Raw genomic sequence first — 25,851 nt, forward strand, 5'->3', positions numbered from 1 at the left:
AAATTGCACAAGTTGTTAAATTTTGACATATACTCTTATTTTCATAAGCACTTTAAATTATCCTGTGACTTCAGACAAATTTAATACCCCTTAAACTATTACCATGAACACAAAATAAAAACCTACCAATTAAAACTTCCCAGAAACATCCAAAAGCTTTTAAAACTAGCCTATACAATAGTAATTGCTGGGAACTTTACAAAGATGTAAAGGAAATGCCTTTTTGGAGAAATGATATCAGGGTCCTCCCAGTATGCCCTTTTGAGTTGTCTGGGTTTAGGATGAGTTGAAGGCATGTCTTTGACAAGGATAGTTCCTACATTCTCTCCAACTAGAGGATGTCAGAGGTTGGGATGATAAAACCATCTTGTTGGCTGGAAGAAGGTGGTGGTGTTATCTTCTCTGGATAGATCCAAATTCTCATTTTCATTACCACCTTTGGGGACAAGGAGTGGAAAAGTAGAATGAAAATGGAAAGCCAACACAAAGCTAACAATCCTCTGAAGGAGTATGCGATGCTTCCCCACAAAGAAAATTAAGGTTTGAAATCACTCTTTCACAGATTCTCAGCTTTTTCAAGAACTCAATATTTACTGAGTGTATACTATATGCAGGCAATGTTCTAGGTGCTGAGGATACAGCAATAAACAAGACAGACAAAAATCATGACACATAGTTTACAAACAATAAACATAAACAAATAGATATATACAGTGCTATACTGGTAAATGTTTAACAACCAGTTCTCAAGAAGAAAAAAACAAACCATAATTTGTAACCTTTGACAATTTTAGTGATGTAAATACTTCCACCATGGCTATTTTCAAGCTACCAACCTCACATCACTAAATACAGAGTTGAAGAGATGGGCTAGCCCATATGAGCTGATCTAGGACACCACTGGATATTTAACTTAACAACAGGTAGTGATACATACGGTAAAGAAAAATAAAGCCTGACAATTTTAGGGAGGTAGTCAGGAAAGGTCTTTCTGATACTATAAAAGGAAGACAGACTACCATCTATTGAATACCTATTTGGTATATATATATATATATATATATATATATATATATATATATATATACACTAAATGTCGTTTCTTTTTACATATGAGGAAACTAGAAACTACGTAATTTTCCCATAGTCCCAAAGCTAGTAAGACATTGAGGAGGGATTCATAGACAGGTTTGTCTGGCCCAAAAGCTTCTTCTATTCCATCTAATTTTCTCTCTCAAGGTGTCAGTACAGGAGACAAGGCATTGGTACAACCTGGGTAGAAGAAAGGCAGCTGCCTTAGGCCGCCCAAAGGAGTTAGCCCCAGGCCAAGCCACTCAGTCTTAGTCTAAAATTAAAGAAATGCAGTTCTTAAGACTTACACTGGACAAGCTTGCCAACTACATGAATAATTTCCCAGCCCTGTCACCCCCATATAGAGAATAGTGAAGACTCTCCAAGCTTATTTCCTCATCCATGAAATGGGGTTAATAGTAATGCCTCCCTCGAAGGTAGTCGTATTAAATGAGATAGTGGATTCACGTAATCATTGTCCTGAAAAAAAGAATCCCAAATCCTCAAAATTTGGGGGCAGACAGGTGGCTCAATTGGTTAGAGTGGGAGCTCTGGGCAACCGGGCTGCGGGTTCAGTTCCCACATGGGCCAGCAAGCTGTGCCCGCCACAATTAGAATGAAGTCAATAATCTGCCACTCATCTCCCAGGTGGCCAGATGGCTCAGTTGGTTGGAGTGTGTCCTCTCAACCACAAGGTTGCCAGGTTCTACTCCCCCAAGACCGAAAGGACAACAACTTGACTTGGAAAAAGTCCTGGAAGTACACACTGTTCCCCAATAAAGTCCTTTTCCCCTCCCCCAACAAGTCTTTAAAAAAATAATTTGTTCCCCACCGCACCAAGGAACTCAGTCCAGGGCTCACAATCAGCCCAAGGACAGAGGGGGAGCCAAGGGCACAACCGGATGCCCATGAGAATGGCCCAATTTGGGATCAGGGAAAATGTTCTGAGAAACGACCCTCCCAAGGCGTCTGACATGAAGCTGCGGAAAGGGGTCTCGAGGTGAGGATGCCACAGAGGAGGCTTTACTTGCCCACCCCCATTTTTATGGCTCATTGCCCCCTCCTGGGCCGGGGGGTGGGGGAGCAAGAGCACAGGCACATTTGGTAGGAAGTGAGAAAGGAAATTCTAGTTTGCTCAAGCGTGTGACTTGTATGTGGAGGGCGGAGCACAAAAAGGGCTCTTCGGATATTGGCCGAGTCCTATCAAATCCACCTCCCAGCTCACCCAGGTAGAGCTCAGAGCGCTCCCGGGTAAGATTTTGAGCGAGTGATGAACCGAAGTCCAACAACAGACAAACCCCACCGCCCCAACCCGGGAGGCAGCTGAGCGCACAGCCCACTCCCGCCCGAAAGGGCTCGCGCGTTCAGGCCGCACCACAAAATGACCAAGCACAGGGGAGGACAACCCCTTGTTTTCCCTATAGAGACATTAATTGCCACAACAACCCCTTTCCTTACGTTTTCACTTTGCTTTACTTCATTGCAATTAACTTAAGTCAAATATGCGCTTTCTGCCAAGCACAGTCCAGGATTCCCTACTCTCATCTTCCCTGCGCACCCCTCTTTCTGTTTTAGCTTCCGACCCGCCCCACTTGTCTCAGCCAACCCTTGCTAAGCCTCTGCGTTGACGTCACGAGTTTCTGGGTAGATCAGGAAACTTCCGACCTGGAGCGTCCTCGCGCGCCCTCGCTTGGCGCCACCAAACGGTCTGAGCGCGTGGCGGTACTTGAGGTCGCAGCAGGCGAGGCGGCGGAGCGGGCGAATAGGCTGAGCGACCTTAGGAGTGGCGGGAGCAACGAGGAGCGACCCTCAGTGAGAATTTAGGTTTGGTTTTGTTTGCATAGGATCATGCCGGTGCCTCCTCTTGGTTTTCCTGTCGAATCTATGGAGAGCTGGCCTCATGGCGGACTTCGCCACCTCACACTTTCGTGGGGCGGAAGCCCTGAGGAGCACTCATTGAAGTATTTTTTTTTTCCCCACATAGTTTTTAATCTTTTAAACACCCTCTGCCTTTAAAAGCCTTCAGGGCCGGTTGGGCTGAGAGCGTGAGAGCCACGTTGTGGACACGTTTAGTGAGGAAACTTTTTCCGAGCAAGAACTGGGTCTTACACTTTGAATCCAAACGGTGGACACGGGCCGTCTTACAAATATTTGTCAATATTTTATCTCGTTCGTTCACTCGTCGATTCCTTCCGTCCTTCATTAATTCGTTCAAAGTTGTTGCACACCTAAAACCAGAAACTGCAGGACACCCTGGAATATAAAGGGATGGTGAGATTCCCAGACTTGGAGAGGAAGTCCTATCACGCTGCACAGCCATCGCAGTGTCTGTGGCCCTCCCCTCGCTGTCTAGCACTCCCTGCAGCCCTGCAGTGGCTGCCGCACAGGTCTAGAAATTCAGACAGTGTACACCGTATATTTGGGATGTTATCTACAGAGTAAGCAAAAGGAATTGGTTTTCTGTAAGGGACGCTGCTGTCTTTTCCCGTAAGAAAAGGAATATACAATTTCATGTTTCAGGACCTGATCATAACATGCCACGTGAAAACAAGGATAAAAATATTAGAACGGTGGGAACATGGGGTTGGGGGGAACACATGAAATAACAGAGACCAAAGTACGGGTTAGTACATACGTGTGAGAACAAAATGGACCCCGCCCCCGTTTTTTTGTATCTGTTTGTGGGGCATGGACCTATACTAGTGGCAACCACAAGGGAAAACCCACTAGCTTGGCTTATAGTGATCAGAGGCGGGAAGTCTTTTCTTAGCTAAGGCTCTAGGAGCAGAACATAATCTATGAGATTAATTCACAGCAAGGTCAGGCTTTGCAGAGAAAGGTAACATCAGCAAGCTCAGGAGAGATGAATAAAATAGAAAGAGCTCGTAGATGAACCTCTATTCCGAATTGTTTGTGACACTGTGGCCCCAGCAACGCACACATAGTCTGGACTCATTGGACATAAAGAAGCAGTGGAGTACTAAGAGCATTGCTCGGCAGTCAGGATGCCTGGGTTTGAATCCTGGCTTTACCTCTTAATTAGTTGTGTGATCTGGGGTAAGTGACTTTACCTCTCTTGGGCTCCATCTCCTCATCTGTAAATGTAGGAATAATCATGGGATTGCCGTGAGATAAAGTAAAGCACTCCGCCCTGGAACATAGTATATGTTTACTAAATGTTAGAAATTATTAGACAAATGTGATTGAGAAAACGTCATTGAAATGAGATATGGATCAGTAGTGAGTGCCTCGCTTGGAGTAGGTGTTATGAAGAGAGCAGTTTATCTCAAGGAATTCAAAAGTTAACTGGGATTCTGCAATGGATGAGTTAATGGGACTGATATTTTTAAAAATACTATACAGCTAAATGAGTGTTATACATGCCCTTAAAACAGTGGGAAGGCCATTTTCCTCCGTTCTCTCCATGCCACTTTCAAAATAATATTAGATATGAACAATTGATATTTTCTAAATCTTATGTAAGATGTGAAAAAATACTTCGAACACTGCTATTTTTATTGATCTGTAACATACATTGTTAATTGAAACCAATATGTTTAACTATGCGAACACAGCCTCTAGCCCCCGTTTCCAACCAGACTGAGACCCCCTAAACATCTTCTGTATAGAAATTCTAAAATTCATAGTTTCAGAAATCATGCTTGGCCTAAAGTGAGGTACAGATACTGTGATTAAGTGAGGGATTGTGAATTGGACAGGGTTAATCAAGAAACCTTTCTTAGAAGAAATTAGCTTGAATGAGGTTTTGAAACAAAAATCTTGGTATGGATTGGTGGAGAAAAGAGAAGTGGACACTTGAGATTTAACTTAGCCAAAGTGATAGTCCAAAGGTTTCTTGGTGAACATGGAGGCACATCTGAAAGAGATGGATTATCTTGAGGGTTTTTTCATAGAGGTCATGAAGACAGAGGCCTGATGAAACACTTCTCCCTTATATCAGAGGATAGGACTCTGATGACCACATTTTCTAGAGTCAGGGTCACTGTCCACTGGACAGTGCTAGATAAACACTGCCAAACATCATTTCTCTAAACCTCGTTTTTCATGTTTCCATGCTAACAGCCTTCTTCTGTTGACTCAGATAGGGGCAAACATGTACACAGATACCGTGTTTCCCCGAAAATAAGACCTAGACGGACAATCAGCTCTAATGCGTCTTTTGGAGCAAAAATTAATACAAGACCTGGTCTTATTTTACTATAATATGAGACCGGGTTTTATATAATGTAATGTAATATAATATAATGTAATATAATATAATATAATATAATATAATATAATATAATATAATATAATATAATGAATATAATAATATAATACCAGATCTTATATTAATTTTTGCTCCAAAAGACACATTAGAGCTGATTGTCTGGCTACGTCTTATTTTCAGGGAAACACAGTAAGTGCAATACAAGCTTATACAGGAGTCTCACTTAATCTAATATCCCCTATTGTTTTCCTGTGTCTTTTTGACAGGATTTTCACTTAATTTAATATCTCCTGTTTTCCTTTGTCTTTTTGCTATCCACATAAAGCAAAGTGAAATAAACAGAAGCAAGAAGTTATTCTGGTACCACCCACAACACTGACACTGCTCAATTTCTCCAGACTATGTGAGAGGTTTCAGGAAAGGGGCTGACTTTTAACAATATCAAAGAAAGAATTTTCCGTATTTTGTTTTTTGTCACTTTCTCCAGCATTTCTGTCTCCTGTCTTTCTCTCTAGCTTTTGGCCCTTCTCATAAGGATGGAAATGCTACTGTTTGGTGTCTGGGCCCTGCTGGCTTTGATCCTTTGCCCAGGTGAGTCTATTTGGGAAAGTTTCTTTAGCCAGTATGTGCCAGGGTACAGGTGGCTGGGCAATGAGGAAGAGGAAAGAAGTCCTGAGTAGAGCGACATTTTAGTATTCACTCATCTGGACCCTTGGGAGGACTTCCTATTTCTTGGATCACTAGGACGCAGAATCTAGGTGTCTCTGGCCATATTGGGCTAGCCCAAATAAAGGACAGGATAATAGACCATCAGAGAAAACTCTCCTGAAGAAACATATACACCTTCTCTGCTTGGTCTCTGCTGCCCAGGACTGTCCTTTGGCTACACTTGAAATATTTTTTACTTCTTTGTCGCCACCCTTTGTGTCACGAATTGGATTTTAATAGGACAGAGCCCATAGCTCAGAGGAGTGAGTTCTCTAAATGCAAGAAAGGAACTGAAGCGTTAGTGGGTAACATTGCGACAAGAGTGTGCATTCCCAGAGGGGACTGCTATTTGGGAGATGAAGTAGACGGTGGACTTGGAGTAGCTAAAGGGGACCTACAGGGGAGCTTTCCTGAGACTATGCTCCTTACCTACATCGAGCATCTCAAATTTACCCGAGAAAGATGTCTCTCTCACTGCACCTGAGAAGATTTCCCTAACAGACTAAACTCTTAAGTATCTAAAAACACCGTTGCCTTATCACCAAAGCAAAATGGAAGTCTCATTTTGTGAAGAGGTGAAAAGTTCCATGGGAATTGAGTAACCCTGAGAGTCACTTTTAGACTAGTGGTTCTCGTAATTTAGTATGCATAAGGGTCACCAGGAGTGCTTGTTTTGTTCACTTGGATATTTCCAGTCCCACCTTCACAAGTTCTTAATCATTCGGTCTGAAGTGGAGCTAGAATTTGCAGTTGTACAAGCATTCCAGGTGGTTCTGGTAACAGTACTCCTTAGGCCATAATTTGAGAGAAACACTGCTTTGAAGTATAAGTAACAAAACTCTTTTTCTTAAGGGTTTTACCATGAGGGCCCTCAGCAGCCCATCCTAGGAGTTTCCAAGATTTCTGGAAGTTTAAAAAGATAATGAATGGTTTCCTAGGAAGAATGTTTAGCAATTCCATAGTTTCCACAGTGACACTAATGGAGAAGTCAGATCCCAAGAAAGGTGATGAATGGAGGGAATGGTGATGGAATCAGAGTTCTAACTTGTTCACCCAGGGTATTTTTTCTTGTCTAGCCCCCTGTACCTTTTCATTCAGGGTAGGTTTCCTAGTCTCTAACCTATGACTAGACAAATAGGCTCTGTATTTTGTTTGGGTCTTGTGGTCCTCACCAGAGTCTCCGGCATATGTGGTTGATCGTTTCAGGAGCCACAGAAGAGCTATTTGAGGTTTCTGTCTGGCCAGATCAGGCCCTGGTAAAGTTTGGACAGTCCCTAATGGTCAACTGTAGCACTACCTGTCCAGACCCAGGACCTAGTGGGATTGAGACTTTCTTAAAGAAAACCCAGGTGGGCAAAGGGCCTCAGTGGAAGGAGTTTCTCCTGGAGGATATCACAGAGAATTCCATTCTGCAGTGCTTCTTCTCTTGCGCTGGGATCCAGAAGGACACAAGCCTTGGCATCACCATGTATCGTGAGTGGGGCTGAGGGTTGGGGAGGAAGAGAAGAACTGGGGAACATGACTATGTCTCATTTAGGGAGAAATTAGAGACTTCTTTTAGGGGAGAGAATTAGGGCCCTTAATGAAGATTATTATTTTTTCCATCATACTATAGGAATTCTAAAGCCAATTATTTTTATTTCCCTTTGGTGTAGGCTTTTAAATTAGGAGCATACCATAGAGGGCAGCCAGACATCTGTGCTTGAGAATATGTTCAAATACAGGAGGCATATGCTAATAATGCTGACTTATAAATGATCAAAAACCATGTAAGATTAGTGCTGAATTTTTGCCACAAATTCTTAGAATAAATAGTGAATAGAGAAAGGAGGGTCTTTGTAGGCTGGAGTAGTTGAAGAAGTTTTCATGGAAGAGGAGGCTCTTGAGCTTCACCTCTGCAGAATGGGTAGGATTTGAAGTAATGGGGATGGGTGGGAAGAGTCTTTCAGATGGGCAAATAGCATTGGCAAAGATAGGCTTTAAGAATAAGTGTGATCCCTGTGGGGGTAAGAGTGTGGTTAACTAGGGTACAGTTTTGTGTGATGCTAAAGAGCTCTTCAGAAGCTGCTCACACCTCCTTTAAGAGATAAAAGTGCTCGAATGGCAGCCAACAGTCAAAGCAAGGGACCTCCCCTCAGCAGTCACATTTCTTAGCTATGGCTTTAGCCACCTTTGATGGTCAGAAGAAGAACCAGAAGGCTAACTTGTCCCATCTAGGACAGGGGTGGCAGAAAGCTGACACTGTTGATCAGATGGTTTAAGGGTAGCAGTCACCTTCTATCACAGGCTTCCTGTCCTAGCCCATTTCTTTCTGGAGAGGTGCAGAGGCTTCTCTCTTCAAACCCGCCTTTTTGTCTTAAAGAGCCACCAGAGCAGGTGACACTGGAGCTGCAGCCTGCATGGGTGGCCGTGGATGAAGTCTTTACAGTGAAGTGCTATGTGCCCCATGTAGCACCCTTGGAGAACCTCACCCTTACCCTCCTCCAGGGTAACCAAGAACTACATAGAAAGAACTTTATGAGCCTGGCTGTGGCCTCCCAAAAAGCCGAGGTCACCATCAGGGTCAAAGCGCAAAGGGAGGACGACAAGTGCAATTTCTCCTGCCGTGCAGAGCTGGACTTAAGTTCACATGGCGGCGAGCTCTTTCACTCCAGTTCAGCCATCAAGGTGCTCCGGAGCTTCGGTGAGTCAGAACTCACGTATGGAAGCAACCCTAGGCTCATTTTACCTTGGCCTTTAAGACTGAGGTCCCACAGGGTTTGGGATGAGACTGTGAGGAAAACTGAGCTCCACCTCTTGGGCTTTGAACTCTCCCTGGGGCACAGAGAGCTTTTTGCCCCACTCCCTTCCTACACTGTGGGGTCCTACACAACGTGATTTATCATGGCTTTTCTCCTGTCTTTCCTTTTCCTCATTTCTTGGCAGAATTCTCTCAGCGCCCGCAAATTCAGGTCCCTCCACTTTTGGAGGTTGGGATGGCAGAAACTGTGAGCTGTGAGGTGGCTAGGGTATTCCCGGCCAAAGAGGTAATGTTCCACATGTTCCTGGGAGACCAGGAGCTGAGCCCCTTTCTCTCCTGGGAAGAAGACACGGCATGGGCCAACGCTACTGTTCGGGCCATGGAGCCTGGGGACCAGGAGCTGTCCTGCCTCGTATCTCTGGGTCCAATGGAACAGAAAACAAGAGAGCCGGTGCATGTCTACAGTAAGTTACCAGCCTCTTCCCTTCCCCATGAGGGTTTTCTGCCGTTGAAAACTCCCACAGTACAGCCTTGGTGATTTGACTGCAAACATCTCTGCTCCCTTTACTAGGCACACTCTCCAGTGAACAGTAGTCCTCAGCTTGCTCTGATAAGTGCAGGCAGGTTGGAGACACGCATTGAGACAGTAGTTCTCTCCAGCATTCACCCTGATTCCCTAGGCCATCCTACTTAGACAGCAATTGTGGATCCTTGAACTTGTTTCTAGAAACAATTATTGGAGCTGAGGAAGAAATGTATAAGGTGAAAAGACATCTTGCTATCCTTGCTGCAGAAACAGCCAAGTGAGGGCATACGACATTTGTTGTAGGAGAAGCTCTGAAATTCCCAAACCACCTCGTTGCTGCTGCCATTCTGCACAGAAGCAGTAATGGTATCCATCGTCTTTCCCCTGGTGCCTGCTCACCCAGGGGATGCCAGTAGCAAGAGCACAGGAGTGGCTGCCAGTTTGAGAAATATGTTTGCTTCTCCTTTTCCTTTCCTTATAGGCTTCCCTCCACCAATCCTGGAGATCGAAGAATTATACCCATTGGCGGGGACAGACATTAATGTGACCTGCACAGGGCATGTGTTAACATCACCCAGCCCTACTGTTTGGCTTCAGGGCGTCCCAGACCTCCCTGCCCCTGGGGAGCCTGCCTGGCTTTTACTTACCACCAGGGAGGAAGATGATGGCCGAAATTTCTCCTGTGAGGCCTCTGTGGAGGTTCAGGATCAGCGGTTCATCAAAACCACTACGGTCCAGCTCCATGTCTTATGTGAGTACAGGCCTGGTCTTTCCTGTCAAAACAAAGATTATTAGTCTCCCGTTTCCAGAGGCCTTGGCCAGCAGCTTTATTATTAGAGTTGCCACATTTTTCTCATTAAAATAAAGTCAAGAGAAAAAGTAAAATTAAAGCTCCCCAAGCTTACCTTACACCCAGCAAAGTGAGTGGGGAGAAACATTAAGGGAAACTGGGAACAGAAAAGAGAAAGTGGTTAAAGTGATCAGGCAATATTAGTTGAGGGCCAATGGCTGAGAACATAGGAAGTGATAGCTGAAGTTTATGCTGAGGGAGGAAATTTCCACATAAAAATGTATATTTTGAAAAGTAGAAAAATCCCCATCTCTGGGTTCACCACTACCCCTGTCCTCACTCCCTGAGAAGCAAAGATGGGAAGCAGGGGCCCCATGGCTACCCCTGATAGAGCGGCCTGGAGGATTTCATCAGAATCCATTAAAATGCCCTATGCTACATCTCAGACAGACTCCATGCTCCTAGGGAAGGGAGGAGAGAAGTGGCTCAAAGCAGGGGACTGATCCTCCCCGGGAAAGCTGCTGCATGGAGGGGACACAGCTTTCGGATTAGGGGACGGAGAGGTGAACATGACAGTGAGGTGGGGATGTGGCACCCTGAGCTCTGTTCCTTCCGAACTCACTTCCAGATAAGCCACGGTTAGAGGAATCTGGTTGCCCTGGCAACCAGACCTGGGTGGAAGGGACGGAGCAGATGCTTGCCTGCATCCCAAAGGGAAACCCTACCCCATCATTGGTGTGTACCTGGAACGGAGTGATCTTCGACCTTGAAGCACCACAGAAGGCCACCCAGAACCACACTGGAATCTACTGCTGCACAGCCACTAACCAGCTGGGCTCTGTCAGCAAAGACATTACTCTCATTGTTCAAGGTGACTGTGCCTCACTTACTGCCAGGCGCAGGACGGAAATCCCCCAGGGGTTTGGGATTCTTCTCCCAACATGGAAAAAAGAAAGATTTCAGTGGGCTGGGGAGGGTGAGACTGAGAAGTGGGCTTGGGGGCTGCGGTGGGGTGATTTTCTTGCCCTGGAACCCTCCCAATTCTCTGTCTTTTGTACTTGGGCAGGACTGGATGAAGGAAACAGCTCCACCATCTTCATCATCATCATTGTTGCCCTGGGAGTGGGTGTAATCACCATAGCACTATATCTGAGCTATCGGCCCTGCAAGATAGAGAGGAGGAAATTGCCCTATAGGCAGGGGGAGAAAGACAAAGAGGAGGAAAACCAGTTTGCTGTTGGACAAGCAGAAAAATGGACCGCACACAGCTGTTAAATAGAAATGGCTATTTGGTTGAAGGTGACCTCTACTGCTGGGGTTCACTTCCGGGAGTAAAGGGGGAGAAGGGAAAGGAAGAGACATTATCCTTTATGTTGTGCAGTCCCATAAAATAAGTGTTTCAGGCCCCCTTTGTCCCTGTATCCAATCCATCCACAAGGTGTACTCTGAGTTCACTCTAGTCACGAGGAATTTCAGTCTCAGTGTTTAGCTAGAGAAGGCCTCTAATTCTGGCTCTATGCTTCATCAATCGACTCTTAGATTCAAAAAATAAGACGCTGCCCCTGTCTCATCATCCCCATTACCAGTGCCCTTTGCTCCCAAACATCAGGCTGAAGAGAGAAATGTCTCAGAAATGCAGCTCATTTCTCATGGTTTCCTCATGACTAGATGGGAACCAATTTCTTAGTCCAGAGACAGGACTTTGAAGAGAGTGAGTACCAAACAAAAGGGATAGGAGTCGGAACCCTGTTTCTGTCTACACATTTCCCTGCACCCCTAACCTGGGGGTCTGGAATGCCGGCTCCCAGACCCTAGCTTGATGACATCCTTGCGGGTCAGTGGCTTGTTAGACTTCAACTCACCATCTAGTGAGTGCCTTGGAGGAGAATAAAAAGCATAAGAAATTTCACATTGGGTCAGACAGGCAGCTTACCTAGCCCACTGTTCTGCCCTTGAAGTGGAAGTTAGAGTTCCTCCATGCAATTGGCCTCATAGGTTAAGGGCTCCAAACATCTCTCTGAATTCCTTCTCATAATCCATTATAGAGTAGTCATCTCTGAGTTCACATTCCACGTATTAATTGTATTGTTTTTTCCTATACAGGCTCTTATGGTAGAGTTCCAATGTTTATTCTCCCTTTCCATAAAGAAATATGTATTCTCATATGTCTGCAAACTTATTTCCTTTGAGCTTCAGGAGGATTCCTCCTGTGACAATGTTCACTGGGTGATTTCATGATTCAGCTTCCCTTTCTGTTCTTTGGAAAGAGAAGATATGAGGAATCAAAAGCAGATCTTTTCTCCCAAATCAGTCACATATGGGTTACTGAAATGGTGGATATGGTAAAAATAAAAGTGATTTTATAGTTTCTCAAAGTATTCCTCATCTTTGTCATTGTTGAAAGCTTTTATTAAGCGACATGGTTGCACTTTGAATACAATTTCTAAGAAAAGAATGTCAAGTTGGTAGCTTAAACAACCAGCCTGGGGCAGGTGGTACATTAGCTCAGGGCAGCAGACTGTTGGACATGCCCTCAAAACTACAATCCAGACTTCCAGATAAAGAGAGGTCCACAGAATTCTAAACTGCAGACACTCGCTAGAACACAGCATCAGGCATCAAGGGGGAAAAATCCTCCTTCCCAGACCTTCCCTGAGTCGGGATTATGGATTAGGTATAAAAATAACCCTTTGGTTTCAACACACAAGGCAGTGGGGAGATAGTCAGTGGTGGGCAAAACACTGCCCCTGCCTCCTGCAAGCTTACAGTCTATGAAGGAAGCTAGAGCAAGTCAACAGGAAATTACAGTTGCCCCTTAACTCCTCTGATTCGGAAAGCACAGGTTGGTGTGAGAACGCCTAACTCGGGATCAAGAAAGGCTTCCTGGAAGGAGACTGAAAATAACCTTGTTTGATTTTGCAAAAACGGCATCCCCCCAAAATGACCTTTCCAGCCTCAAATTTTCCACTAAATATAGTAGACACTGCTCTCTCATTGTATAATATAAATTACTTTTCTGAATTAAGCACTTGGAGAAATAAATTAGGAAGACCATTTAAGAGAGAAGAGTACAGAGCAGTCTGATCCAGTTATCTCCAGTCATTTCAGTGTCTTAGGATCAGCAGCCGCAGGTCTGGAATTAGTGTGCAAACCCCACTTCGGGGCCCCAGTGCCCTGAAGCACAGTGAATCCTAAACAGGAGGGAGGATGGGTGTCATTCGGACTACCTGGTTCCATCATGGAGAGCCTGGAGGCTTAGCCTTCTCCTGCCTTTGCTTCTCACTGCCACATGGTGTCACTGTTGACAGTTTCCTACACAGTCCATTGAACTGGGGGGTTGGCGGATTCACGTTCTGGGTCGGCTGCCATGGATCTTTCAGGAGTTTGATCTGCTTCCTCAGGTCTTGGTCCAGCGAGGAGTGTCTTCTTTGCATGGGTTTCCAGGGTTACAGTTCTTAGAGCTCAGTACTTTAGATCAGCTGTCCAGCAAGGCTCTTCAGATTTGAGTAGACTCCTCCCCGTAGACTTGAAAATTCTGTTCCCTTTCCATCCCCAAGGATCCACACAACCAGGGGTCCAGTGGCCCCTCCTAGTCAATTCTTAAAGCACAAAGGGTTTCATTACATCTCTTTTCCAGAATAATAGAGCTGGTCTCTGCCTACTTTCCTAAGGGTAGCTGCTTTGTCTCCAGGGAGTCCCACATCCAAAAAGGTTTGGATTATACTCTTTTTTTTTTTAACAGTAGAGCAAACAGCTCACACTTAACTGCAGTGACACTTAACTGATTATCTTCAGGAGAAGAGCTGCCTTTAATACTCCAAAAGTTTATCCTCTTAAGGAAATCAAGGTGACCAGCCCGGTGGCTCAGGCGGTTGGAGCTCTGTGCTCCTAACTCCAAAGGCTGCCGGTTAGATTCCCACATGGGCCAGTGGGCTCTCAACCACAAGGTTGCTGGTTCAACTCCTCAATTCCCGCAAGGGATGGTGGGCTGTGTCCCCTGCAACTAACAACGGCAACTGGTCCTGGAGCTGAGCTGCGCCCTCCACAACTAAGACTGAAAGGACAACTTGAAGCTGAACGGCACCCTCCACAACTAAGATTGAAAGGACAACAACTTAACTTGGAAAAAGTATTGGAAGTACACACTGTTCCCCAATAAAGTCCTGTTCCCCTTCCCCAATTAAATCGTTAAAAAAAAAGAAAGACAGTCAAGGTAACTTTCTGGTGTCTTTATTTTTAGGCCTGAGGAAAAAAATAACTTGAATCATTAGTGGGGTTTCTTACTGTGGGAATTATAATTGATTCACCTATTATAGGATTATAGTTGGAAAGACATAGTATTTGTAAAAACACTAGCATGGTGTTGTATACATGAGTTCACAAGTATTAGTTTTTATTATTACACTAATAGTGCTGGTGGTAATCACATCCATAATTCTGACAAGCTCAAGGCAACAGTCAGAAAGCCATGGTAACCATAGATGGCCATCAAAAGACATATATACCATGGACACCTTCTTTCTCTTTTTCATTCTGCTCTCTCTTCCTCCTTTTCTTTTCCTTTTTTTCCTCTACTTTCCCTTTTTTTTTGTTCCTTAAGATTCAGGACTACTAGTAGGATGACCAGTTGTTCCAGTTTGCCTTGAGCTGAGTGGTTCTGGGACATGGGACTCGCAGCACTAAAACTTGGAAAGTCTCTTGCAAACCGGCAGTAGTTGGTGACTCTAATACTGGTATCATTCAAAGTGTTTCTCAGCTTGTGTGTGTGTGTGTGTGTGTGTGTGTGTGTGTGTATGTGTGTGTGTAGGTGCAGGGGTGCAGGGGGAGTAGGTACAGGGGGCGTAGGGGGAGTGAATTTAAAAAACTGCCAGGCCAAGTGTCATGTTTGCTTGACCCAGAAGCCTAGGTCTTGTAATTCTGAGGAGGACTTGTGTAGAAAGGGTAATGTATAAAAGAGACAAAAGTCACTATGTGTGCTTCAGCTGTGCTGATGGAAGAAATTCAGAAGTGGTCATTTTAGGTGAGAGTTAATTAAGAAGGTTACACGGAGTCAGAAAAACATTATTTTAGGGGTCTAAGATTGCTTGAGCTCTGCCAATTGAAACCTTTCTCACGCAAATCTCACTAATCTTACCCTCGGGAAGATTTTTCATGAGAAAATACTTTGAAAAAAATTTAAATTGTGGTAAAATAAACATAACATAAAATTTACCATCTTAAATGCTTTAAAGCTATAGTTCAATAAGGTCAAGTACATTCACATTGTTACACAACCAATCTCCAGAACTCTTTTCATTTTGCAAAACTGAAACTCTGAACCCGCTAAGTAATTCCCCATTCCCCCTGCACCCACCCCCACCCAGCCCCTGGTAACCACCATTCTACTTTCTGTCTCTAAATTTGACTACTCTAAGTACCTCATATAAAAGACCACACAGTTCTTGTCTTTTTGTTACTGGCTTATTAGAAAAAAATTAATGACTGATTAGAAACAGGGAGAGCCAAAACTGGCCCAGGTCTGTCATCCCCTTTTGCCCCTTTTTACCAATAGCTGTGACACGTGTATCTCATCTTTGTGGTCCCTAACTCAGTAGTAGTTCTCAACCTGGTTTGCACTTTAGACTCACCTAGGGAGCTTTGAAAAACACTCTTGCCTGGATCCTTTCACCAGACCAATTAAATCAGAATCACAGGAAGCGGAAGTTACTACTGTAAGAGTTGTTTAGAAAACATCCCAGGTGTTTCTAATTTGCAGTGGAGGTTGCCATCCACCGCCTAATTGAGGGGCTGAAAGATGGAATGATATTTGTCACATCGAAGAGTTTAGGGTAGATGGTCTTTAAGGTCTTTTTAAATTCTAAAATTTTGTAAAATCAATTAGCATCCTTGGAATTCTCAACCAGCAGGGGTCGACTTGATTCAGCTAGACCCAGAAGGAGCTGAACCGACACTCTCTGGAGTGTGGGTCCCCCTACAGTCAACTGCTGCCATGACAACCCCACTTAAGAATCCTCTTACTAATAGCTATAAACACCTCTGTAGGCACCCCTCTCCTGCCACATCCATTCAATAAATACTTAAGATGGCTCACATTTCCCTTTGAAACACTTATTCGAGCCAAGGGATATAATTATATTTGTGCTAATTATAACTACATCAACTTAAGACCATGAGATGGCCAAATAAGTCTAAAGCCAAATGAAGGCTATTACAGGGATATTGATTTCCGCTTAATGTAAGAAATGCTTCCCTGAAATCAGAGCGGTTTAGTAGCGTGAGTTAGTGATTCCCTTGACGTTAGTCCCACACAAGTGAATAGCATCTATAAGGGGTGCCATAGAGTAAGATTCCTAAATTAGAAGGAATTAGGATGACCTACGAGGCCCTTCTAACTCCAAAACTCCAAGACTTTAAAGTCAGACAATAAAAGAATGATCTAAGGCAGACAAATTGTTTCTGAGCTAAGAAATGGAGCTCTAGGGTTCTGATTATTCCAACTTTCAACCACCCCAAGGACTTAGGTTACTAAATGTAAAATATCTAAAATAAATACAGGTGGGTCCTGTGTCAAAGATAATTCATTATAGCAGATAAAAATCAGAACTTTGGAGGAAGATTAATTAGTATGTTGATCATTTGTGTTGCAAAAGAATTACTGACTTTGTAAAATCTTGTTTGGGTAATACAGTTACTTTGAGGATCTAAGTATTGACTCACTTAGCCAGGGTGCTTAGGTGCCCTTTTAAGTTCATTTGGAAATTAAAAAAAAATAAATATCGGAGATGCCATTAGGAAAAGAGAATATATTTAACACTAAGTATTTAAACATTCCATCAGAAAACATGGAACACCCCCAAATTCAGTGCAAAACGCGGCAATTTCTTGAGTGCTATAATGTGTCAACCACTTCAGAAACGTTTCATTTAATTCTCACATAAGCCTTGCAAGGCAATTTATTATTATCTCTATTTTATAGGTGAGGAAACTGGTTCTCAGGAAGGTTAAATAATCTATTTATGAGCATGAATTCAAATCCAAGTCTTTCTGATTCTTTCCCTTATACCAGGTTATCCTAATCCACTGTTCTTAGAACAAATTGCTCACTGACTGCTTGAAGACCATATGTGGTTGGCTTAATTTTTCCCCTTAAAATGTTTTCAATATGAATTAATTGCCAACATTTAAAAACTAGATTTCACATTAAGTTTCGGATGTCCTACCTGTCTTAAAGAGTCAGAATGTCTGGCAGCTGGGTCCTGCAATCCTTAATGACAAGGCTGGATAGGCCCCGTTTTAGCCGAGGCCTGAGTACTTTAGGTGGCGCTGGTCCCCACCCTTCGGTGTTGTACCCGGCACAAAGAGACTGGGCCTCCGTTCCGATTTATCCCTTCACAATCAGCCATGATTACTTATGTAATTACCTACCTGGCACCTGTCGGCACTGAATTTGCAACCCCCAATTTAGAATCTTCTCATCACTTCCCTTGCCTCATTTCAGATCCCAAAACAATTCTGGTTCTGTTTGTCCCAAAGCCATTTTGCTTTGTTCCCATTTCCTAAGGGTAGTTGGGCCTAATGTGTATTCACCTTAAAATTTCTGCACAAAAGTAATTCTATGATTTCTCTCATTGTTTTTGCACATGTTGGGGCATTTTGCTCCGGTACTTCATAGTTGTTTTGCTTTCATTTCTTCCCATTCTTAGGGCCTAGGTTTGGTGTTGTGGTGCTAGAACAGGTGGCTACAAATGCCTCCAAATACTTTCCAGGGGTGGCTCACCTATAACTGTCTAGCAAGCTGGGACCAAGGACCTAAGGAGTGGACTTGGTGTGTGACAAAGAGGAGTGACTATGTCAGCCTCTTTCCACTCAGGAAGAACCGGGTCAGTTATCGGCCAATGGCTTGGTTCCCAATAGACCCCACAGGATCCCTGCGGGTTGTCTTCCCAACCTGTCCCTTGCCCCATACGCAGCAGCCCTACCCACTTCATAATAGAATGACACCTACTCCAACAATATGATGCCGTTTTATTTTATTAGGAAAGAATGGTGGGCACTGGAGAGGCACTTTCCAGGGTCAGGGGAGGCCCTGGGGAGGGGTAACAGAGATGCCCAGCAGCTAGAAGGCACAGCTGCTTTCCACAAAGCGGCGACACTTCATGACCCGCAGGTACGTCTCAGCCTTGTGCAGGTCCTTCTTGAAGCAGGAGAGCAGCCCGTAGTTCTTGAGCAGCGCATCGTCACTGCGCAAGTTGGTGTCAAATTTGTCATAGGTTTGCTTGAGGATCTGCCCAGCCCGGGGGCTGCCATCTTCCAGCTCCTGCAAAAGGGACGGAGAGACAGAGACTCAGTCCTTGCAAGTTGCTCCCTTCGTTCCCCTCCATTTCCTTCACTCCCCCCCCCCCCCCCCCCCCCCCCCCCCCCCCCCCCCCCCCCCGCTCACCCAGGGCTTAGAGAAAGGTGTGGAGGACTCTAAACGGGAAATGAGGAGTAAGATTTCTCCTGGGTCAAGGCTGGACTGCTACAAAGAGAGCGGCAGTATCTCTCTTGTCCGGCCCATGTAAGCCCCCTACCCCTCAGCTAAGCCAGCTGGGCCTGCAGGCTCAGGAGAAGGGCAGGCCCCGCCCCCAGCTTTGGGGACCCTCAATGCCATCCCCACCCGCATCAGAGCTTGGATGCCTTCCTCCAGGTCCTTGAGCTTCTCATACACACGATCTGAAGTGCTAAACACCAGGCTGTTGGTGAAGACCCTGCTGAGGAACTGCACAGGCCCAAGCCATGACTGGATGAGCAGCAGCGAGAAGCGAAGCAGCTCCATGTCCTGCGGGGAGGGGATGGGTGGTGGGTACCCAGCAGCCCTGCTTATGGTTGGCCCCCGCCCTCAGGCCTTTCCCTGCGATCCCACCCACTGCTACCCTCCGCCCCCTCGTGGTGAAGGCGACCCAGGGCCCGGGTGCAGGCAGGCTTGCCCAGGCTCCTGGCCAGAGAAGGGGCAACCTTAGGAAGAGGGAGGCCTGTGTTCCTTGGCTGGGCCGTGACAGCCACTCACGGATCTCTGCTGGGCCTCATCCTTGCCGGTGGGGGCCGGGATGGTCTCCGAGAAGCAGTAGGCAGCCTGGGCATTCTGGATGGAATATCTCTGTCCCTCTGGGATATATGTGCGTTCCTGGGAGACAGAACGCCCGACCAGCTCTAAGCCGGTGCACAGTTCTCACCACTGCTTTATTCAGAACCCTCCCCAGTTCATGCTCACCTGACAGCATCTTCAATTGGATAAAATTACCCTGAACTCATCAGTTTCTTCCTGTTATGTCCCCCTTTCTGCCACCCCCACCAGCACCCATTCCTGGGGAGCTTACAAATTCTTTGTAGGTGTCAGCAGCTAGTTGGTGCAGGTGCTGGGCTCTGAGCACTGCGTTGGTGAACAGGCTGGACAAGGGCATGTTGGGAAAGGCGTCCACCTCCTGAGGCCAGGGCAGGCAGAGCAGGGTGAAAGCCAGGAGCACAGAGGTCCGAGGGCCTAGAACGAGACATGGAGGTTGAGACAGGGGCCCAGAGAGCAGGAGGCCTTGGTCTCCTGCCCACCCTCTCCCTGCCCCAGGAGCATTTCCTTCCTCCTTCCCTTCCCCCAGGGACTGAGAGCATTTAAACTTGGCCAGGTGTCTGGGCGTAGAGGTCTATGCTCATATTCAGAAGTCCCAAAGCCCAGGGTTAGTGCCCCCATCCATCTGCAGGGTCCCCATATTCCCCCTCAGTACACACCAAGCCCAAGGGGATTTGAGGAGCGCCTACCTGCAGCCATGTCAGCTGGGTGAGTTGTCGTCAGGTCCCTGAGCGGTTTGGGGAGCTGGGTCCTAGGATCCTGGAATTGGTCCCAGGCGGGCCCTTCTTATACCCTGGCCCCTTCTCTCTCCCCCTCTGCCCTACCTATTTTCTCTGTACATTTATGCATGGGGCTACTGACGGGCCTCTACTGATGGATAATTTAGAACCTCCTCCCACTCATCCTGTTCCCGCTCCTCTCCTGGGGTCATGTCCCCCACGTTTGTCATCTTCCCCTCTCTACCGTCACTAGCCCTGTGAGGGTTGCACACACAGGGTCTTGGCTAGAGAGACCACCCAATCTGTCCTCTTTTTAAGGAAGAGGCGGCAGAAAGGAGCAGTCTGAGTCCATGCGCATGCTGGCAGAATATCACCGTGGAGTTGTCCACCAGGGTGAGGCGGACACAGCCTGGTCCCCAAACGGGGGGCTGTGTCAGGATGGCTGTGCCTTGAGAGCTGTGCTGATCCCTTCCTTACTCTAATAACACTTCCCGCCTCCTTGCATCACTCCCTTCCACTCACTAGAGAGAATGTGTGTTGGAAAAGAGGGCTGAGGCAGCAATAGATTCTGGCATTTCTGGGCACAGTTCAGCCCCAGATTCTATCTTCACCTCTATCACCATCCTCAGGCCACTCCCCACCTGGGCCTCAGACAGCTGGATGCCATGCTAATACTGACCTCTAGAGGGCACAAGCCCCCCACAATGCCTTCCCATTTCCCTTCGCGTTGGGGTTCCCCCAAGGGTGGACCAAAACTTAGGTTGGACCTGCACAGAGATGCAAGCTAAGAAGCAGAAGTCCCGGCAACACAGATGCCACAAGTGCTTCTGTCTGCACTCCTGTCACCTTCAGGAAACCTCAGAGTTGGAAGAGACCTTGAGAGCTTGAGTCTTGTCCCTAGTGCTGGAACTCAGGGTACAACACCCTGAAAGATGCTGTCTCCAGCCATTGTAGTCTTCTACCATTCTGTCTTCTTTTAATATTTGTATAGAACTTATCAGGTTGTGAAGAGCACGTCTTTGCATTCTCACATTTGACCTTCCTGACCATCTTGCAGAGGAAGTATTATTATCTCCCCATTTTACAGAGGAAGAGACAGAGGTTCAGAGAGGCTGAGTTGCATGAGTTACCTCGGCCAAGGCAGCAGATCTCCGAAGTCTTTTCCTATGTGGCATCATCCCAAGCCCTTTCTCCAAAGCAGACAGGGTGGGCGCCCCTTAGTTATTGTAACTTCATATCCCTCTGAAAACAAAGATCCTATTCCTAATTACAAAGACGCCTTTGCCTCATTTTGTCCTCCCCTAAAGGGCAGATTGTTGTCCCTCGTTTTCCAGGTGAGAATGGCGCAGACACAAGGGGTGCATGTCAGAGACCACACAACAGGCAAGGTTAGGGCCGGGCAGGCTGGAACTGCTGCCTTCCAGCCTCCTCGTGCCCGGGATCCTGGCTATTTCAGCATCTGGAGGTCCCCAGCATTGAATCACCTCCAGGGATAAGCGCAGAAAAGAACACATTTCCTTCCATTTAAACTTTCTAACCCTTGAGTCGAAGAACATTTAGCACTTGACCCCGCAAGAAAATAAATAAACAAACAAGAAAACATTTCTAGAGGTGGTTGTTCATGGTGTTGGCAACCAACATTGAAAAGTCACACCCCCACGGTCCACAACGTGAGTACTTGTGGCTTGCTAGCTCCCCCTTTTCGAACCAGAAAATAGAGCTTCCTTTTCTCCCATCATTCCTGAACCATTGCCCAACTGTGACCCCGATTCATTATCTGCTAAGGAGGTCACAGGGACCTGTGGGAGCCAATCTCCAGGCAGGACTGTGGGAGGATCAGAGTGGAGTGTCATCAAAGCTACAGGCTCTGAAGAAGGTAGAGACATTCCTTTCCTCTCATCCTTCCAGCTCCACCCAAGAGGGGGAGCCAGGAAGTGGAGGAGGGTCTCTGAGCCTCACACAGACTTCTGCCTCCCCCACTACTCTTTCCTCCTATGTGGGACACCAATGTGGAACCCCTCATGACAGGCTTCTAGCTAATGCTGGAGGAACTTGGGTGGGAATTGTGGACCACATCTATGATTCATTGCTAGTAGAAGATAAATTTTGAATTAGATGGGATTTTCCCTGCACTGCTGGGGAGTCACCCACCATTTCTTGGGGCACCACCTAACGCCAGACCCCTGGCTTCTCCAGGTTCAGAGACTGCCCATCACTGGCCTCTGCATGGTGGCCAGTGAGAAGCTGTAAGTACCATCTCTGAGGTCAGCCTGGAAAGGCTCGGGATCAATCCCCCGTTATTTTGAAATCCATGAATTTCAGTGTGTTGGGAAGCCCTTCATACTTCCAGATTTGATCATCTCTGAGGTTCTCTGTACCTACCATGGAAGATCACAGATATGGTCTCCATCTGAAGTGGCCTCTTTCAGGCTTCAAGAGCCCCTCTGAGGTTCAAACCTGTGGAGTTTGAGGCCATCTCATTATTTAGGGTCACATTCACTCTGATCTTAGGGACAGCCTCAGAGGGACTGGTGGCAGCTCTTTCCACCCGCCTTGGTCACCTGAGGCCCACACTTCCCACTACTCACTCTGTCCTGCTTTGCTTGAGGCCGGAGGCTGGGATCGCCCCCAGGACATATTTTACCTCTTCTCTGCTTCCACCATGGGTCTAAGCATCACTCTGATCATTCAGGCCATTGGGTCAAGGTCTTTAGAGAATATTATGTGGGGATTCCCAAGGGCTCCTCCAGGGCAGATGGGGAAGGAAATCCACATTTCTGAGTGCCCCCATGTGCCAGGCACTGAACTGGGTGAGAGGTGGGTGAGGCTCATTTCACAGAGGACACGCAGGCTCAAAGAGATAAAGCAGTTTCCTTGGAGACTCCCAGCTCCCAAGTGATGGCTGCCCAGGATCCGCTGTTCCCACGGTGCCAAGCTCTTTAGAAGCCTCATCCAGGAAAGACAGTGGCGCTGCTGGGTATGGACAGAACTTTCCTCAGTGCAAAGCTAGCAGGACAGCATCGAGTCCCCACTCAGGTGTTCAAGGAAGGCGGGGGCAATGCAGTAACAAATGAGGTCCACAGGCACCAAGAAAAGCGGCAGAAAAACAACCCACAGTAGCCCGATTTAATGAACCAAGCCACATCATCCTTCACATTTGTATTGCACGTTTCAGTGTACATCATGTTTTCACTTCCTTTATCTCATCAGACCCTTGGGTTAGCCAGAGGGTTCAAGCATGGAGGACAGGCTTTGGAGGGTGTTGTTTACACCGGTCGAGGATCTCTGAACAATCTAGACATGCATGGCAATCTCCATAACTGGACCTACTAAGTAATTTCCATATTGGGGATGATTTCCCAGGAAGATAGGCTCACTGAAGAAGAAGTAATAAGAATCGAGGGGTATCCAGCAGCTGTGGGAAGTCTGGGGTGCTTTCCTGATGGGTGACCTCAGCTGGAAATAACTTCTGGCTCCTTTTACCTTATTCTGAGGTTGTTTGTGGGCATCTTATCCCTCTTATGGGACTGTAAGCTCCCATAAGAGCTTTTCATCCATCAGAGGATTCATGCTTTTCATCCATCCATTCATTCACTCATTCTCTTATTCATGCACTGACTGGTTCAATAAGTAGTTGTTGCTCCTTCCACATGCCAGGCATTGTACCAGGCAGATGGGCAGACATAGATGAACAAAAGATACGATCCTTTCTTTGCTGGAGCTTACAGTCTATGTGAAAGAGAGACAATAGCAAACAACTAAATACACAATGGTAAAATATACACAGACATTTCACGTCATGAAAACTGCCATGAAGGAAATAGGTAAGATTCAGAAGTGAAAGAATAGTCTGGGGAGTGGGGAGAACTGGCGGCTGGCGTGGTCCCACGCCCAGGAACTCAACAAGCATCTGCTGAGTGGATGGAATGGTTAGAAGGACAGTGCTAAGGAAAGAACTCAAGTATCCACCCGGCCAGAAATGACAAGGGAGACCATGCTGAGTCTCAATGTCCTCTTCATAGTAGAGTGAATTTAAAATACCAAGTACTAAAAATAATAAGAACAAGTACAGGATCTTGCAATGCACGGCAATACACACATGAAAACACTTACATAAAAAAAGTAGACGAGGCAGCGTGTATATGTTGATCCCAAGTACACACAAATGTTCATTGCGGATTTACGACTTGCAGAACGTGAGCCCTGAGCAGGACCTCACGAGGTTATCTAGCCCTCCCATTCCTGCTATGTGAGAAAGTGGTGTTAGATCTCAGAGAAAGATATCTTTTAAAAAAAAAAATTGCATCAGGCTGCACCTACATGTGTTTTAACAAGCTACTCTGAATTTAGGATTGAATGCTTGTTCAGTATTGTTCTCTGTGGAGTCACCTAAGTTTCCAAGTAAAGGCTTTTGAGTTGGAAAGCGCAGCCGAGGTATTCCAAGGGGAAGGTTTGTTGTTGTTATTTTTTGTTTTTGTTTGCAACTGAGTCAATGGCAGGTCTCCAGGGTGCAACATGGAGAGGAGAGACAAATACAGGAATTTCACCAATGTGGGCCTGAACACAGCTACTGAGGTCAACTAAAGAGAGCACAGCACGTGTGGACAGAATCCAGGAGTCCCAAACCCTGTATGCCGAGATGGCCTCTGAGACCCTTCGTAGAAGACCCAGCCAGGTTGGACAACTGCTAAAGAATGAACGCCACCTGCCAGTGACACCCAAGCAGAGCAACTTCGCGTTTTGGTTTGTTTTTCTCTCATCTCCAATCTGCTGGAAAAACACCCAAACCCCGGGGTCAGAGCACCCCAGGCCTAGCAGCACCTGCAGTGAGAGCGCCGGAAGTCAAGCTAGAACAGAGGAGGAAGCAGCCTGTGCTTACACCCAGGCCCCGAGGGACCGGGCTGGATTCCCCCAGTGGGTAGTGGGGCATGAGCCCACCAAGGGGCCTCGGCTGCATTCTGGGGAAGGTGAGGGCCGAACAGCGGCCCAGAGCTGGACTCCCGGAGGATGTCATTGGCAGACAGCGGGACTGTTAGGAAGGAGTGGGGTCTTCGAGGCCTTGGGACTTGAGAACAATGGAAAACCTTGGCAGAGAGGGTACACCTTCTGGGTATGCTGGGGCTTATGCAAGATCATGGAAATGAATACAGAGATGCTCAATACAATTTTATTGGCATTCAGAGATGCTCAATAAATAAATATTTGGGGGGCCCAGTAAAAGATTTTGGCTTCTGTCCTGTATCTTGCCTGTGATAGCGGTTCTACAAAACTGTACACGTGCCAGAATTCATCAAACTATACACCAAAAGAAAACAAAGTCAATTTTACTGTATGATAATTAAAAAACAAACAAACAACAACAAAAAAAACAGCATCTGGTTCAACTCCCTTCCCTCACACAGGTTTTGTGATTCCCATTTTGCAGATAAAGCAAATGAGACCTGAGATATTCATCACCCTCATCAGCACCACCGAGCTTTGTTTCCACCACCTAAGTCAATTCTGGGGCTCAGGGACCCATGAGACAGACATAACATCACCCTAAAAAGAAAAAAAAAGACCAGAGAGGGCTTCTAGATTGTAACCATGGAGGCAAATTCCCTTTATATGGTGGAGGAGGCTGGCCTTGCTGCTCAAATGAGTCTCTGCATTAGGGAAACTCAGTTATTCAAAGGTATTAAGTTGCCTTTCCGTAAAGCCAAAGCCTCCCCCACCTCAGGGCAGCCCCAAGCAGGGGGAGACCCTGCTGGGGGGGAGAAGTGAAGACTCTCTCCTACACCCAGCCCATGGTCCCTGGTGGAGGTAAGAGGACAGAATTAGCGCCACTATGCAAAGCAGTAGGAGAGGAAGGGCTCCAGCTCAGTGGAGGCAGATGCCAAAACAAGCCAGTTCCCTCTGGCAGCCCAGAGACTAGGGAGAAAGCAGGCCTGGCCCGGAGTGGCCCAGTCTGCTTCCGAGGGGCCATC

The 25,851-nt window shown here is 46.4% G+C and overlaps 2 protein-coding genes across 2 annotated transcripts; one reads left to right on the forward strand and one right to left on the reverse strand.

Moving 5' to 3' along the window:
- Positions 1-5,823: 5,823 nt before the first annotated feature.
- On the forward strand, positions 5,824-12,438 carry LOC308488647 (intercellular adhesion molecule 1-like). Its single transcript, XM_081028559.1, has 6 exons — positions 5,824-5,893; positions 7,217-7,483; positions 8,373-8,693; positions 8,936-9,214; positions 9,758-10,027; positions 10,695-12,438. Exons 1-6 carry the CDS (start codon positions 5,839-5,841, stop codon positions 11,339-11,341), a joined length of 1,839 nt encoding a protein of 612 aa, XP_080884685.1. The 5' UTR covers positions 5,824-5,838; the 3' UTR covers positions 11,342-12,438.
- Positions 12,439-18,182: 5,744 nt separating this feature from the next.
- LOC308488615 (somatotropin) lies at positions 18,183-19,526 on the reverse strand (the record flags this gene model as incomplete). The annotated part of the gene is made up of 4 exons (XM_081028517.1): positions 19,423-19,526; positions 19,113-19,229; positions 18,723-18,884; positions 18,183-18,383 (listed from the first exon to the last, which is right to left on the reverse strand). The coding sequence occupies exons 1-4, from the start codon at positions 19,504-19,506 to the stop codon at positions 18,183-18,185; spliced, it is 564 nt and encodes a 187-aa protein (XP_080884643.1). The 5' UTR covers positions 19,507-19,526.
- Positions 19,527-25,851: the final 6,325 nt, after the last annotated feature.

The sequence above is a fragment of the Rhinolophus hipposideros genome (genome assembly GCF_964194185.1).
Source record: "Rhinolophus hipposideros genome assembly, chromosome: 20".
Lineage (NCBI taxonomy): Eukaryota > Metazoa > Chordata > Mammalia > Chiroptera > Rhinolophidae > Rhinolophus > Rhinolophus hipposideros.